The sequence below is a fragment of the Tuber melanosporum genome, assembly GCF_000151645.1.
Source record: "Tuber melanosporum whole genome shotgun sequence assembly, scaffold_181, strain Mel28".
Classification (NCBI taxonomy): domain Eukaryota; kingdom Fungi; phylum Ascomycota; class Pezizomycetes; order Pezizales; family Tuberaceae; genus Tuber; species Tuber melanosporum.
The window spans coordinates 65,324-79,201 of record NW_003298843.1 but is presented as its reverse complement, the minus strand read 5'-3'; the positions used below and the strand labels follow the sequence as shown (position 1 = coordinate 79,201).

At 46.8% G+C, this 13,878-nt stretch overlaps 2 protein-coding genes; both read right to left on the bottom strand.

Annotated features, from left to right (window-relative positions):
* Positions 1-7,660: 7,660 nt before the first annotated feature.
* GSTUM_00003581001 (uncharacterized protein) lies at positions 7,661-8,790 on the bottom strand. XM_002837277.2 has 1 exon: positions 7,661-8,790. The coding sequence occupies exon 1, from the start codon at positions 8,676-8,678 to the stop codon at positions 7,707-7,709; it is 972 nt and encodes a 323-aa protein (XP_002837323.1). The 5' UTR covers positions 8,679-8,790; the 3' UTR covers positions 7,661-7,706.
* Positions 8,791-12,749: 3,959 nt separating this feature from the next.
* GSTUM_00003580001 (uncharacterized protein) lies at positions 12,750-13,449 on the bottom strand (the record flags this gene model as incomplete). Its single annotated transcript, XM_002837276.1, has 2 exons — positions 12,750-12,948; positions 12,998-13,449. The coding sequence occupies 2 exons, from the start codon at positions 13,447-13,449 to the stop codon at positions 12,750-12,752; spliced, it is 651 nt and encodes a 216-aa protein (XP_002837322.1).
* Positions 13,450-13,878: the final 429 nt, after the last annotated feature.

Below are 13,878 nucleotides of genomic sequence, written 5' to 3'. Positions count from 1 at the left end.
AGTACCCAAGGATTAGAGAGATACCTCGGGGGGAAATAAAGCTGCGAAGAAGAGGGGCGCAAAAATGGTCCCCTTGGTTTGGGAGAAAATTCCTGAGGAGGTTTTTTGAAGAATTGTAGAAACTAATACTCAATTGGGTGACTGTAGTTCTGGAAGTAGAGGGAGGTTATTCCTGGTATTATATAACAGTTTATATCTTTCTATTCTCATAATGTTTTTGTTTCTTACTCATAGTCGTTGATCGTGGGCTGTTGACCATTAGGAAGCAATGGCGGAACGAACTTCACTGCTCCACATTGGCTGGATACGCAATTGCGATTAAGCATGTTTTAGATTGTGAATGCTTCTACCGAGCAGCCCTTAGCGGCATAATCACCCCAGGCGAACTATCGTCGGTGATACTGATCTAAAGAGCCAAGTGTGATATTGTGGTTGAGCCAACCCATGTTCCCCTTTATTCACGGGAGGCCACTCGGTTTGGACCTTATACACAATGGTGAAGTTCCTATTGGACAGTCCCTACAACCCCTGTATTTGCTCTTTTTAGTTATCAATGAATTAACTTTGCCATGTCCCCCACATCTCATCTAGCCCCGCACTGAATTTTATCCAGTGGATATTGCTTTCATTTCCGGTAGAGGGCACACAATTGCTCGGTTCGGCTCTTGACGCTTTTGGTTGATTTAATAACTCGATTCCAGGTCGCGGGAGGTAGTTCTCGGTGATAGTATGTGTATCTCTGAGCTTCCGGAGATGGAGTGAAGTTCAACCATACCCCCCACATACATACTCCAAGATTGAACTCTTCTGGCACTATTACGAGAAACCCGGTAGTCTAAAGAGAAGATAGGAGAGAGGAAAAGTCATTCGTTTTTGTCTGACTATTTACTGGCTACCCCTCGCCCACTGATAGCGGAAATTGGAGCACCGTCCATCACTCGGTCTAGCCATCCATCAGTCTGAAAATAGGAGTCAACCTTATGACGGTAAACTTCAATTGTCTGTCCGTCGTTCAGGCAAATGGAAGACTGATTGTGCGCAGGGAAATTCGGTGGTGGAAGAAGCACAATGGTGGTGCACACGTCGATCTCGTGTTCTAAGGGAACTGTGTGTGGAGAAGATAGTTCAATTTGATGTACTTGCTCCAGAAAGACTCAGAGAGAAAGAGAGGATCCCAGCACTGTTAAATACAAGTTGTGGTGGCCAAGTCCACCACTGTGTGTTACCTAAAACAGTTCTCCTGGGGCATCCGACCCGCTGTTCCCCAACCTAATACTAATATCATCCAATGATGAGAGTACTCCGTCAATTTCGAGATTGTGCTTGGGGTCATACGTTCCATGGAATGCAATTTCGTAAATATTCATATGATATGTTACTACAATGCTCGTGCGGCCTTACCACTTGGAGCAGAACGACATTTTTGTTTGATTTCTGCTTTAATAGCCTTTGAAAAAGTGCGATTTGTGGGTAAAACCTTAAACCGGGCATCATGCACAGTCACTCGGGTATGGGCTACTGTCTCCCGGGGTGTTTTGCAGCACCATCCCATATAATATTATGGTATCTGAGATATCTTTGGTCCCAGAGTATGATACTGTGAGAAATGGGAGTCGCCGGCTTGGTCTGTATTGTACGAGCGGTGGCACCGGGAACTTAGCGAGTGTTTGTCAATAAAACCAAGCAGCTGCAAGACATAGATCGCTTCCTAGATTATGTGGGTGGAATGTCTCAGTTTTGGCCTACTTCAAGTGTCTTGTCGTATCTCGCGGGGTTCTGGACCGCTCTCCATATCAGAGCGGTTTGGCGCGGCGATTGTCCGAAGGCATTCCCCCAATAAATAACAGGTTATCACTAGGCAGTTGAAGCTGGGACCTCGATATAAATTCCGCCTTTAACGGCGATACAAGGGAGAACTGTAGGGCCATGTCTGTGCAGTGGGGGTTTTCCGTGGCTAGGTAGGACTCCAAGGGTTCTATCGTCTGAGTTATCTGCTCCGAGAACAGAAGTGGCTACCAATGTACGGAACCTTTTTTTTCTGGGCTCCTTGTCCGCGCCATAGGGGTGAAGGAGAGGGTGCCTAAGGGGGCCTGGATGGGTTTTCCAATTCTATTATACTGTGTTGGTTTTAAGATGGTAGTAGAGTCTCTGGCTAACGGCTCCCCCGGGGCTGTTGGAAGTACCGGGATATCTGGTGATGTCTCAGGTCTTCTATTTTTCCATCGCCTTTTGCACACCTTCGGAGGGCGGTGCCGATGCGCCTGGTCCGGGGTCGCTTCCACGATCGTTGAAGATGGAATGGTAGGTAAAGAGTTGCCTCCTTTGTAGGTCCTGAGAGGTAGTATCATAATTGCTTTTTGACCTTTATTGCATCTCCATTGTTACTACAGCAACAATGAGGGGGCGGAAAAGGGGGGGTCTTCCCAGAGGTCCGGTTTGTTGAACAGTCGGCTCTTTCCTTTCCTTATTTTATTTCATGAAGGAAGAGAAGGGGAAAGAGAGCGAGCGCAAGAAAGACAGTAATCAGGCTAATCTCATTAGCGGAGATTATAGAATCTTCAGGAAATGGTGCTTGTCTAGGAATAATTTGATTTTATTCTTCTGGCTCTTGAAGCTTTCTTTTCCTTGTGTTTCTTCCTTTTTCTCCTTTCCCCCGTTGGAGGTGCAGGCCACGAAGTAATCCTACTCCAGGCAACCTAGCCACAAAAACTACCCTCTACATTGCTAAATTTTTCTATTATGATAAGCTAGTATCCTATTTCCTACACTTCTCTCATGGCCTAAAGCCAACGTATGATATCATTTTGCCATCCTAATACGGCATCATTTCACTCTCCGAGTTCACAAAGTACGACACAAGACAATCAAAGGAATAATTCACGGTAGATTGTGTTGTTTCACTCTCACCAACAATTTTGCTTTTCGGTGTGGATTTTGTTCGACCGCCAAATTTTGCTTGATTCGAACAAAACTGTATTTTTTTCGCTAGAATTGACTAGATCACTAAGGTGTTTTGTCTTCTACAGTACAAAGGGGGTCGAGCTGGGGGGGTCCGAAACGGTAAAATCCTAGGTCGAATTAGTAGATGGCGGCAACGAATTTCCAAGGGACAAAAATAGATCTGTCTCTTACCACCTTGCTCCAATCCACCACCTTTAGTGACAATACCGCCAATGCGTTCGCCGCCATCGGCAACGCAGGCACGAGATTCACCAGCGGCAGAGAATGGACCTGACTTCTTGCCATAACCGAAGAACCTCCATTCCATTGAGGCCAGTGATCCCAATCAGCCCAGGCGCCCCATAGGGCCCTGGTAGGCTTGTAGTCCCGGGCGTCCCGGGCAGGGCAGGTAAATGATAGAGGTAAGGGAATCACTCGGCCGTGATGGAGGTGACGATGGGCAAAGACGTGGATATGGAGTGGAGCACCCAAGTGTAATGACGGTCAGAGAAGTTGAGAAAAGCTTAACATTTGGAGAATGAAGATTTACCTCTATATATACAAAGTTGTGAGCATACCAAGCTGCCATCTATGTGATATCCACTCCATCCAGTAAGCACTAATATAAAATATAGATAATAGGGCAATACCAGAATATCCACAGCGCAATAATCTTTTTATGGCAACGGTCTCCCACCCAATTCGCATGGAATATTTTCAATTTGTAACACCTCTAGTATAACTGAACAGAATACATACTAAAAATATCAACTTTGGGGTTTTATGTGCTAGTTTACCCGTTCTACTTATTGGGTTCTCAGGAGGTATATGCAGAACCGGCTCGTGAGACATCACTATGCCTCCCTCCAGCGCCCCTCACTATCCGTCTTCACGGCTGTCCCTTCCTCAACCGGAAGTCCAGCGGTGGACGCCACTAACTCACCCTCTAGAGCTCGCCGTTCACCAACGGTAGACATCAGGATTACCACGACCATGGATTGTTTGCTAGGGATCGGCCCTTGGGTCCTGAGTTGTCTGCAGTCCACCGCTGACCCCCTGACGGTTAAGAATACCGTTGAGCGAAGCTTGACCTGTCTATCCCGGGCTGGCAAAAACATTGACAATGCTTTCAGTGGTCTGGAGGGGCCACAGAGCTCGGAGGGGGCAACCAAGATCCCTGCACGGGACCGGATGGCATGGCTTATGTTTCACGATCCGAACTCTATGTGTATCTATTCCGGAAGCTAGAATCTTTGGCTTTCGCATGCTGCCTTAAATACTCGCTCGGCTGAGTATCGTAGAAAGTTGAATAGTTGCCCAACGTGCAATGTAGTCGAAATTGACTACTCTGTAAACGGTGCGAAAAACGCGAGTGTATTTCGGTCGCGTAATATATATTAAGGATGCTTGGAGCGGAAGGGGACGGAGACTGACCGTTGTGGTTCACCGTACCATCTATGGATTCCCGCCCAATATCCGAGACCCATTGGGAGCTTAACCACAGCAGCTAAAGTTTTAAAACCGAGGATCCAGGAATAGATATAACCCATCTACCTGAGGGGTTTACCCTTTAAGCTTATTGTTTCCACTAAAAGTCCGGGAGGCTCCTCTGGGTTTTGCAAGACACAATGGGCATGAGGGGGAGGGAGGTGCAGCGTATTTTTTGCTTCCCCGGTCCAATACTAGCTGGGATCTGATCAATATTCTGGGACATAGTACCCCCGTGGGTTGAAAAACAGTGGAATAGCAATGTTTGGTGCTTTGGTGGGGAGTTTTCCGGTAGAGATCTTAGGGGGCGCTGGGTATCAACCTTATGGGAGGTCATGAATTGTCAACCTGGATATCCTCTCTAATCTGCAGCGGGAACTTGCGGCCGAACCCAACCCCGGGCACTTAAAGTGGACTAAAGTGGGATTAGTCGCGCATCGGTGTCCGGCTGAGGGAGTGGATTTGCCTGGAACTTGCGCACTATGTACGGTGGGGGATGTCTGCTAAATATCCGCTCTGTCTCCCACGATTCCTCGTCAACTAGACTAACTCTTGGGACAGATTTATAAATAAAACATAATAAAAAGCATCCTGATTCTTCCATAGATCACCATACCTATCACTGTGTCTCCGCTCATGTACCCATTCCTCTGCACACTTCCGTGGTAGCAAAGGAAATACATATCTGGAGAATATTCTCCATAAATTACCAAAGTTCTAGCCATTGTACTCCTAAACGAATCACTAGATTTCTATAATATCTAGAATTAAATACAACCTTCCTATGCCCAACCTATAACACGAGCACTGGCACAAAAGGGGGAGTAAGAGGATTTCTTGAGAGATTATGGAACAAGCTCAGATCACCCTGATTATATAACCCTTTCTCCCACGATTGTTATAATTTCCGGCTAGTGAGATCGCGTCGGGGGGTGCATCACTCCCGGGGGTATGCTGAGGATCATATATCATACCGTACCCGCAAGGGTCTCCGAAATGCAAACTCTTTAGATTAAGTTAACCTCATTTGACCAGACTTGCTAGCGGTATCAAGGCATAAGCCTTACCCATATTCTACCTTTTTTGCTATTCGAACTAGGCATCCGGCTCTCGCATAACTACTGTAACGACATACCTTCCCATGCTATCAAAGTTTTTGTGTCAAACGGAGGAACCTAATACAAGGTTCGATACACGGGCGGCTAAGTTTGAGTTTTACCCTGTGAATTTTGCAGTAGGCCGTATCTTACATTTAGACCCGCTGAAAGGGTTCGGTGAATTTATCGTCCCCCGAAGACCGCTATCTACCTTCTTAGATTCGCTGGATTGTCAAGGTCACCGTAATCTTTTCTGGGTACTCAAAGTTAAAAAGGTCATTAATTTTTTCAGTAACGAGTGAAAGCGGGATTTTTCATCAGGTTTCTTTGTGGTGCTAGCCAATATCATATCATAGTGTTCTCACATTTTTGGCGTACGGTAGCAAATTTGAGTGCGCTGAGAGGACTTAGGGTAAAATTATAAAGGCCGAAAGAAGTGGTTCTTAGAGATATCAAAGAGGAAAGAAGAAAAAAATCCTTGCTCACTAGCAAAAACTGAACATTTTTGGCAGAGAATATGAACAGTGAGTGACCTTTAAGACGTGCTATCCCATTTTAATACGCTTTCTTGATATCGTGAAAACGTCTTTTTGGTTCATGTATGGTTTCTGAGCTGGGGTATAGAGTTCAGCTGAGCAGAATTCTGCCCCCGTTATTGACCTTTTGCCCACTTACTCCCCAACGGGTAAAACAAAAAGATCCTACAGTATGTATAATAACAAGTTGAACAAAAAATAGAAGTAGCTAAAGGCTTGTTCAGTGTGTACGGTATGGATGTATAGGCCTCCTCCTGTTTTTGCTTCGCGTGGAACAAGTGGAGGAGGAGAGTACCTGCCATCTAACTGTCATATCAATTTCTGTTTTGGAGCCAGCCAGCCCATTTGTGTACTAGGAAACATGCTGTTTTTTCAAGGAATGCTGTGATATATTTCTATTGGCACGTGCCGAATAAACCCTTAGCTTTTTTTAAACTTTGAATACCCTCTGGTTCGACCTGACCCACCCAGAATCCGGAAATGACACCAGTCCACCAAAGCTCGAGTAACATGGCTCGAGTAACCACTAAAATAGGCAGCCCAACCGCGACAGGTGGGCACCTCCGCTGGTCCGGGTGCCCGATATACTCTCAAAACCACTCTTCCATACTCGCTAAGTTGTGTGTAGTAGTAGCAATATCCAAGCGATAACATTGTGGGGGGGGACACGGAATCTCGGGGGGCGTTTGTGGTATACAAAGAAGCCTATTTTATTCGACAGTTCACATTAGATTGCTAAAGTAGCTGAAATAATTTAGTCTTTTTTTTACCTCCGACGTGCATACTCATCACTCTATTACTGCACCTCACATTTTGATGGGCAACTTCATGACAAAATACGCAACGACAGAGGAAAACCTAAAGAAAGGACCTCTATGTCTTCTGCCTTCTTAACTCATAGTGCGCACATTAGAGCGTGACCGGTTGTCGATCTTGATGGGGTATTGGGATATGATAGCATAATCAGGCTATCGAAGAGTTCGGGATGCTTCGCTGATGGGCTCGTGGACTAGTGCAGAGAGGTCCGTGAGACTCCAAATATGGACAACTCAGATAGGGGACTGCTGTCCAAATTCCCCTCTTGCCGATATATATTCAAGAATCCAACAGATTTCAAAACCTAGGATCGAGTGATTTCTCATGAATGATCCTGGGTGGAACAGTGAGGATGGTCCGATATCTATGAAGGGACGGCCCAACCGCAAATAGCTGATATCTGCTGGCATACAAAAACGTCGTCAGCCTTGTGATGCATAATTTCCGCTTGCCCGAGCCCTGTGAAATTTCTCTCGGATGTTGGTAGATCCGGCCGGACTGGGAAAATTTCGCTGTGGAGCGGTGTAACATTAGATCGAATTCGGACGCAAAGACAAAAGACAAGCAGTGTTTTGGAAGGGCGGAAATAAGAGGAAAAATATATGATAAAAGGGTTTCTGTGCTCATCCACTCGGCAAAGAACGGATCCGTTCAGGATAAAATAATTCAGAAAGAATGCAAAAGAATATCATATTATGGTTGCAGATTTCGAGTCAACCGAAATAGTGCGGGTTTAGTCATGGTGGGTGGAGGGGAATTATGAAATCAGTCCGGTAGTCCGCCTTTAGAGAAAAACTCTAGGTATATATTACATTAAAAAAAATCCTTGCTAACAAAGGTCAAAGCCAACCTCATCTCCCGCGTGTAATAGGTTAACGCGAACGCCTTGTATCCCCTCTCCCTTTAAATCCTTCTCAACCTTATTCACGTCCCACAACCGATATCTCAACAATCCTGCCGTAATTCCTCGCACATCCTTGGTTTCGTCATGAGCGCTAATCCAATTGTCCACCGTTACATGCCGACATACCGAGAAGCCTCCGGGGAACCCACTGATAACCTCTCCGCCGAGAAGGGAGTAAATGCGGCAGAAAGGATGTATTAGTAGCGAAAGGCTCGGCGGCGGGAATGCTGTCGTTTGCATATATACTTCGTTTTTAGGTGTTTGAGGTCGCGATGGCAGCGAGGATAGCCAAGGTCGAAGAGATGCAATGGGCGCACCGTGCGGACTAAAGAGTATCGAAAATATTTGGTTTCCTTGCCCCTGTTCCCGGGGAACAACCCACTTGATCCCTATTGCATTGTGCAGCGCTGGTAATTCCCATAGCCTCTTCGGCGCCATGAACAATAGCTCCAACCAGCCCGCCGGTTCCTCGACTGTAGGCTTCCCCATCCCGCTCGGAAACGCCACCTTCACTGTCTCTCCCCACCGGAGTAGCCGTAGTCGCTTCTGGTCAAACCACTTCCACCCCAGAACTATCCTCCCTGCCTCTGGCGCTGCGTAGAGAAGGGTTTCCTTCGCTGCGCCATTCCAGTCAAGCTCCTTCAAGGTCCCCTCGTTGCAGTGATCCGCTTTTTTCTGCGAAACGATGATCGCATCTGGAACCGGCGATAGCTCGGAAATGGATGAAATACATGGTTGTGTCGTGTGGCTCTGGTTTGAGAACAGAGGATGGTATACGTAAGGGCTCGAGTGTAGCCAGGGGTCCAAGAGGAGCACGAAAGGCTTCCGCAGCGCCGGATGAGAGAATGTGAGAGCGAAGGTCGTATCGCTGTTGAGGCTCTGGACTCGTAGTGACATAGCGGTGATGTTATTTTAAGATTCTATCTCTTGAGGATCATAGCAGTGTCGCGGCGAGTAGATGAAAGTGTAGGGGATGCAATTCGGAGTGGCTTCGTTCTCTAGCTTATGATGGGCTCGTTCCGGATGGGTTTCAAATCGACAGGGAATGTGGGTTTGGCATCGGCGGAAGTTCGTCTAATATTCCCATCCGGTTGTGTGGAGCAACAGAAATTAGCCGAGTGCGATCGGTTATAGTTGCAATTTACACCAGTTTCAAGGATTAGTAGCCCTAATCCTCAGTCCCCCACCTACTTACTATTCCTGGTATTGGGATACGGTGCAACTAATATTAGCGCCCGCTAAGTTGTCTGAGAAGGATGCCTGCTGAGATTATGTAGGTTGAGATACGAGCAGTTCTTGAGTTCCCCAGATTCGGCTCAACATCATATTTTTATTCTATTAAATTCCAAGAATGTCTAAAAATTGTGCACACATTCTAGGGGCTAGAGGGCTTTCGAGAAACTACTTCGATCTGAGAACTCAAGTACCGGGCCATGTGCTACACTACACATATGGATTGCCAAGTTTTGGCAGGAGATTGCTTCGAAATCATGCGATACTCGTATCTCCGAGCGAGGAATTGGCACCTCCTTCGGAACAGCGTCCGCGGACCCATAAAAGGCATGGTGTTCGAGCTGCTCGAAATACTGTGTCAGTGGCGTACCGTACCCGGCCGGCATCCTGTGAGAGTGATCATCACACATATGACAACGACTCCCAGAAGGAATTAGACGTTTTCCCTTTTGGGCACCAAATTCGCCTGATATGAAGGAAATTGAGCTATGTTGGAGCTATATGAAGGACTCTATGACACAAGATAATTTTATTGGTAGCAGAGAGAGGAAATCGGGCAGCATGCCTGATAGAATCATAGTCTCGGGGCCGAAAATTTGCTATCAAGGTCCATGATGTTTATTGCTCTCTACATTGTGGTGAGCGTGCACATTTAGACAGCAACTTCAACCCTATATTTTTTGCGGAAAACTCTCAGAATGCCCTCTCGGGTAGTGACCAAGGCCTAATCTGCCCCATACGACTAGAATACCACCCCCGCCACATTTGCTCGAGCACCATAGAATCCAATTTTGAGCGAAGCAAAGACCCCTGGGGGAAGATACTGGAGTACGAGCACCAGTAGCCTCTCCGGACCTTGGCCGAAACCCATAAAACAGCTACATTGCATCTTGCTAGAAGGAACGATGTTTAATACTATGCAAATTTCTCATACCTTTCCTCATTCCTCGAGAACTACGCCTATCAACAACGAAACAAGAGCCTTTCAGCCAACGTCCTTTGGACATGCCTCTAGGGGCACTGTAAGTAAACCTTTAGTACAATTTGTTTCTGAAAAATTGGGTTAGCCGGGCAGGGTAGATTGTGGGATAGTTGCTATGCCATATTAGGATGCTCAGGAAAATGTAGCGGGGGTGGTATCGTACTTTTCATCGGCATACGGGGGCTATTCCGGGGGAGGTACTAATCCTTGGCATAGAGATACGAGTGCACCAGAACGGGTGATAGCAAGGGGGCATTAAAAGAAAGGCTCTTCAAATGAGGAAGAAATTATCCAAAAAATTATCTAAAAAACTTTGAGTAGTTTTTTTAAGAATCTCAGTGCCCCCGCGTGAAAACTAGGGAAGCTGAGAGGTCACGATGTAGTCTCAACATCAAAATCTGACATTGAAATGCCAAAACAAGTAAAGGCTCCGCATGCCGTAGCGGTACTGTAGGCTTACTGCAGGATCAATTCGCGTATTACATAATCCCAGCCAGAGCCTTGGCAAGGCAATCGGGATAAGGGACTCTACGATGCCTTGGTTGAGCATGCTTGGAACAAGTTCTTCTCAGGCAAGCTGCTGGACTTGATGAGAGTTTCGGCACGGACAGATTTTTGGATGTGATAGTGATCTAGAAGCTGCATCGTAAGGCAAATTTTATGGAAGCAGCATTTGGATTATAGTCTACACCACTCTCAAATATCTCATGCTGCTGCTACTCGAATAAATTTCGTAGGTTTGGGTAGTCTTCTACCGTGCGCAATCCACTGCGTTATTTTGCTCTCGGGTGTGGTGGAGGCAACTCAAGGGACCTGCGAGATTCGAAGAGTGAGCGTGGTAGAAGTCAGGTCTTCTTTTGAGGTGGTATTGAATAAGCAAAGATTGTCGCGGAGAGTGCCGAGACAACGATCGGTAATAAGGAATGAACCCGGTTTGTTAGTGCGATTATCCGCTGCACGTGCTTGCAACTGGAATACACCGCTTGACCGACTCAAATATGCTATCATATGTTGAAAGCTGTCCAGCAATTTGGAATAGGACTCCTGACTGTAACCTCTCCCTTATCTTTACCTGTCGCCTGTCGGCAGTGTATCATATGTATACAAGCGGCTATCCTCGCAGGCGTTGGGATTGTGTATAGGGTTGTGCAAGCAAAGCTTGGAATGTATGTATTTCTCTTTAGGTAACCACGGACGCAGCTGGGAAACACATCAAATCGTTCCACCAATGCCACACCTACATCGACTATAGGCCACAAGTCATTTGGTGGCTTGCTAGAGGATTTGGTTTGGTCTAATTCTTTGAGCTATGAAGGTTTTAAACTACTGGTGAATGAGGTCATTCAATAATATTTGGCGTTTGTTTTACCGTTATACTGCCCCCACAGTACCGTACAATCGATCGAAAAAGGGCGGAAAACAGAAAATCGGCTTATCAGCTCCCCAACCGGATACTCCCTCATTGGCCCTCACTGCCCGGCGGGTTGTCCCTATCACGCCTTGTGAGGGGGGGGGGGAGATTTCTGCCTTGCAATAAGGTGCGATCCTGAGTGGAAGGACAGAACCCGGGATATATATATCTACTCGTATTATAGGAGAAAACGCTAGAAAGTTGCAGGAATAATAAAGCGATCGAAACGCCTGTACTATGCTCTGCTCCACCGGGATCCCTGTTGGAAATCTCGCAAGGAGAGTCACCCCAGGAAACCCTTCTACATTCCACTACCCGAACCCACTCATTGGATCAAATGACCGGAAAAAAGGCGAGTTAAAGCGCCAAGACCTCTTGAATTGATGGAGGGGGGTCGACCTCGTATTCTTATTTTTATTGTCATGCGGAATGGATAGGCTAGAAATTGGGGCTTCAATCATCTAGACGCGCCCTCTTAACTACATCTACGATTTTGGATGTACTAGTGCTCCAAAGTACTCGTACTGTATACCTTCCCCACATACGAGTACCAGTACAACCTGAGGTTAAAATAAAAATAAAATCGGAAGGGACTGCAAGGGGTTCTGGAGTTCTGATTGGCTCGAACACCAGCGCTCCAATCGGAGCTCCTGGGCCCTTGCCACGTTTTTTAACCCCCCTTTTTTTTTTACTGCAGGCTGTACCAGCACTCGTACTGGACATGCAGGGTGCCGGTAGGCCGAGATGGCAGTGTGTTGGCGCGAACAATAGTATCCTTGTAATGTCTTAATTAATTTTCCGCTGTTAGAGGTTAAGCTTCATGCCTGGGGTGACACCAGCTGGATCTCGTGCTAGGGATCGGCAATAATTAAATCCGATAAGGGCTAACACAGATAGTGGAATTGGAGATCTTGATTTGCTTCATGATATTACAGCCAGTTCCTGCTGTCGTGAAGATGGTGGGGTCATGTCCTATTATTCATATTAAGGGTAATTGGGAAGGAGAACGAGGTGGAGCATTCTAGGTACTTGTATCATACCCAGCACTAAAGATGTGATAGGTGAGATGGGCGAATGGAACGTTAACTATTGGATACCTTTTTACCCGGGGGAGTAACGCAACAAATTAGGGTTTCCAAGTCTGGTCGCATGAAGCATAGTTGAGGATAATACCTAGGCATAATAATTGTGGTACAAATATTGTAAGAAAAGATACAGAAATGAAATCAAACTTCAGGAGCACAGCTCATAAGTGGTAGCTATCGCAGAGTGTAATGAAATCCGCCTCTCAACCCTATAGCCATCCTCTCTCTTCATCACTTCCGCTTTGTGTCCCTCAGGTTTACAATCCGCCGAATCTACGGACAGCAGTGTAGTAGGTATCGGCGATTCTGCGGCAGGCGCTGCCTATGGGGCCGAAGTGCTTGCTGCACTCCTTGTATAAGTCTTTCTTGAAATTATTGTCCACGCGCTTGCGGTTGCCTTCGGTGAAACGGCGCTGCTTCTTGTAATTACGGTATCCGAAGTCGTGGCGCTTGCATCTGTCCAAAGATTAGTACACGCGGATATCATTGATGGGGAAGGACCTACGAGTCTAGGAAGTTAAATCCTGCAGGCTTGTCGGGGGAATTGCTGCATCCATCGTCGGTCCAGTCCAGGTTACGAGGATTCCTGTTGCGCTTAGCAGTCAAGAAGGCGCCCATGGTGGTCGAGTAGAGAAGCCTGTCAGTGACGGAACGTGGTGAAGAGGCTGCCTGGTCGGCATCAGCGGCAAAGCTGGCAGCCTGAGTCTCCGGGATGATATCCCTGGATAAATCGGTTTGGTCGGTGACATTCCCGCGGTCTCCCTCGCCAGTGGGGTGAGTAAGTTGAACGCTGAAGTCGGGGATATCACTGGATTCCGCAGCAATAGTCGCAGCGTTTCCGCGCTTGACGAGGGCAGCAGGCTCGCTGATGGGGGCGGCAGCAGGCTCGCTGACGGGAAGGGCAGCAGCGTTGGCGAGAACGCCCATGAGGAGAAGTATGGCAGCAATCTTGACCATTTTGAATAAACAAGCAAAGGTTATGGGATGTAGATAAGAGTTCGTAGGATAGAGGACTGGTTAAGGGTGGTCTTTCGAAGGCGGGTTTCTACCTCCCTTTTATACTGAAAAATCGCGAGATATCTTAGAAAGATCTCCTCGGAACAGCCTCGTATACATCTGGCGGGGAAAGTGGTAATTTGTCGGTGACTCCGACTGGACATTCAAGAGGTAACGGGATGTCCGAGTGTAGAGGCCAAATAACGTGGAAGCTCTCATTGAACTAGTATTATTGAACTAGTATCATTGAAAATCCCTGTGCAGAAAGATGCAGCTCCCCGGTCAATCGCCTTCCCCACCCTCGTCTTGTTAGATGTGTACCGTAAAAACTCGAAAAATTCGGTATGAGAGGGCTGGGGTATGCGTGCATATGCAGCCAAGCATATGTGG

Excerpts from the sequence above, each read along its gene's own strand:
- GSTUM_00003581001 (XM_002837277.2), bottom strand. The coding sequence starts at position 8,678 with ATGTCACTACGAGTCCAGAGCCTCAACAGCGATACGACCTTCGCTCTC.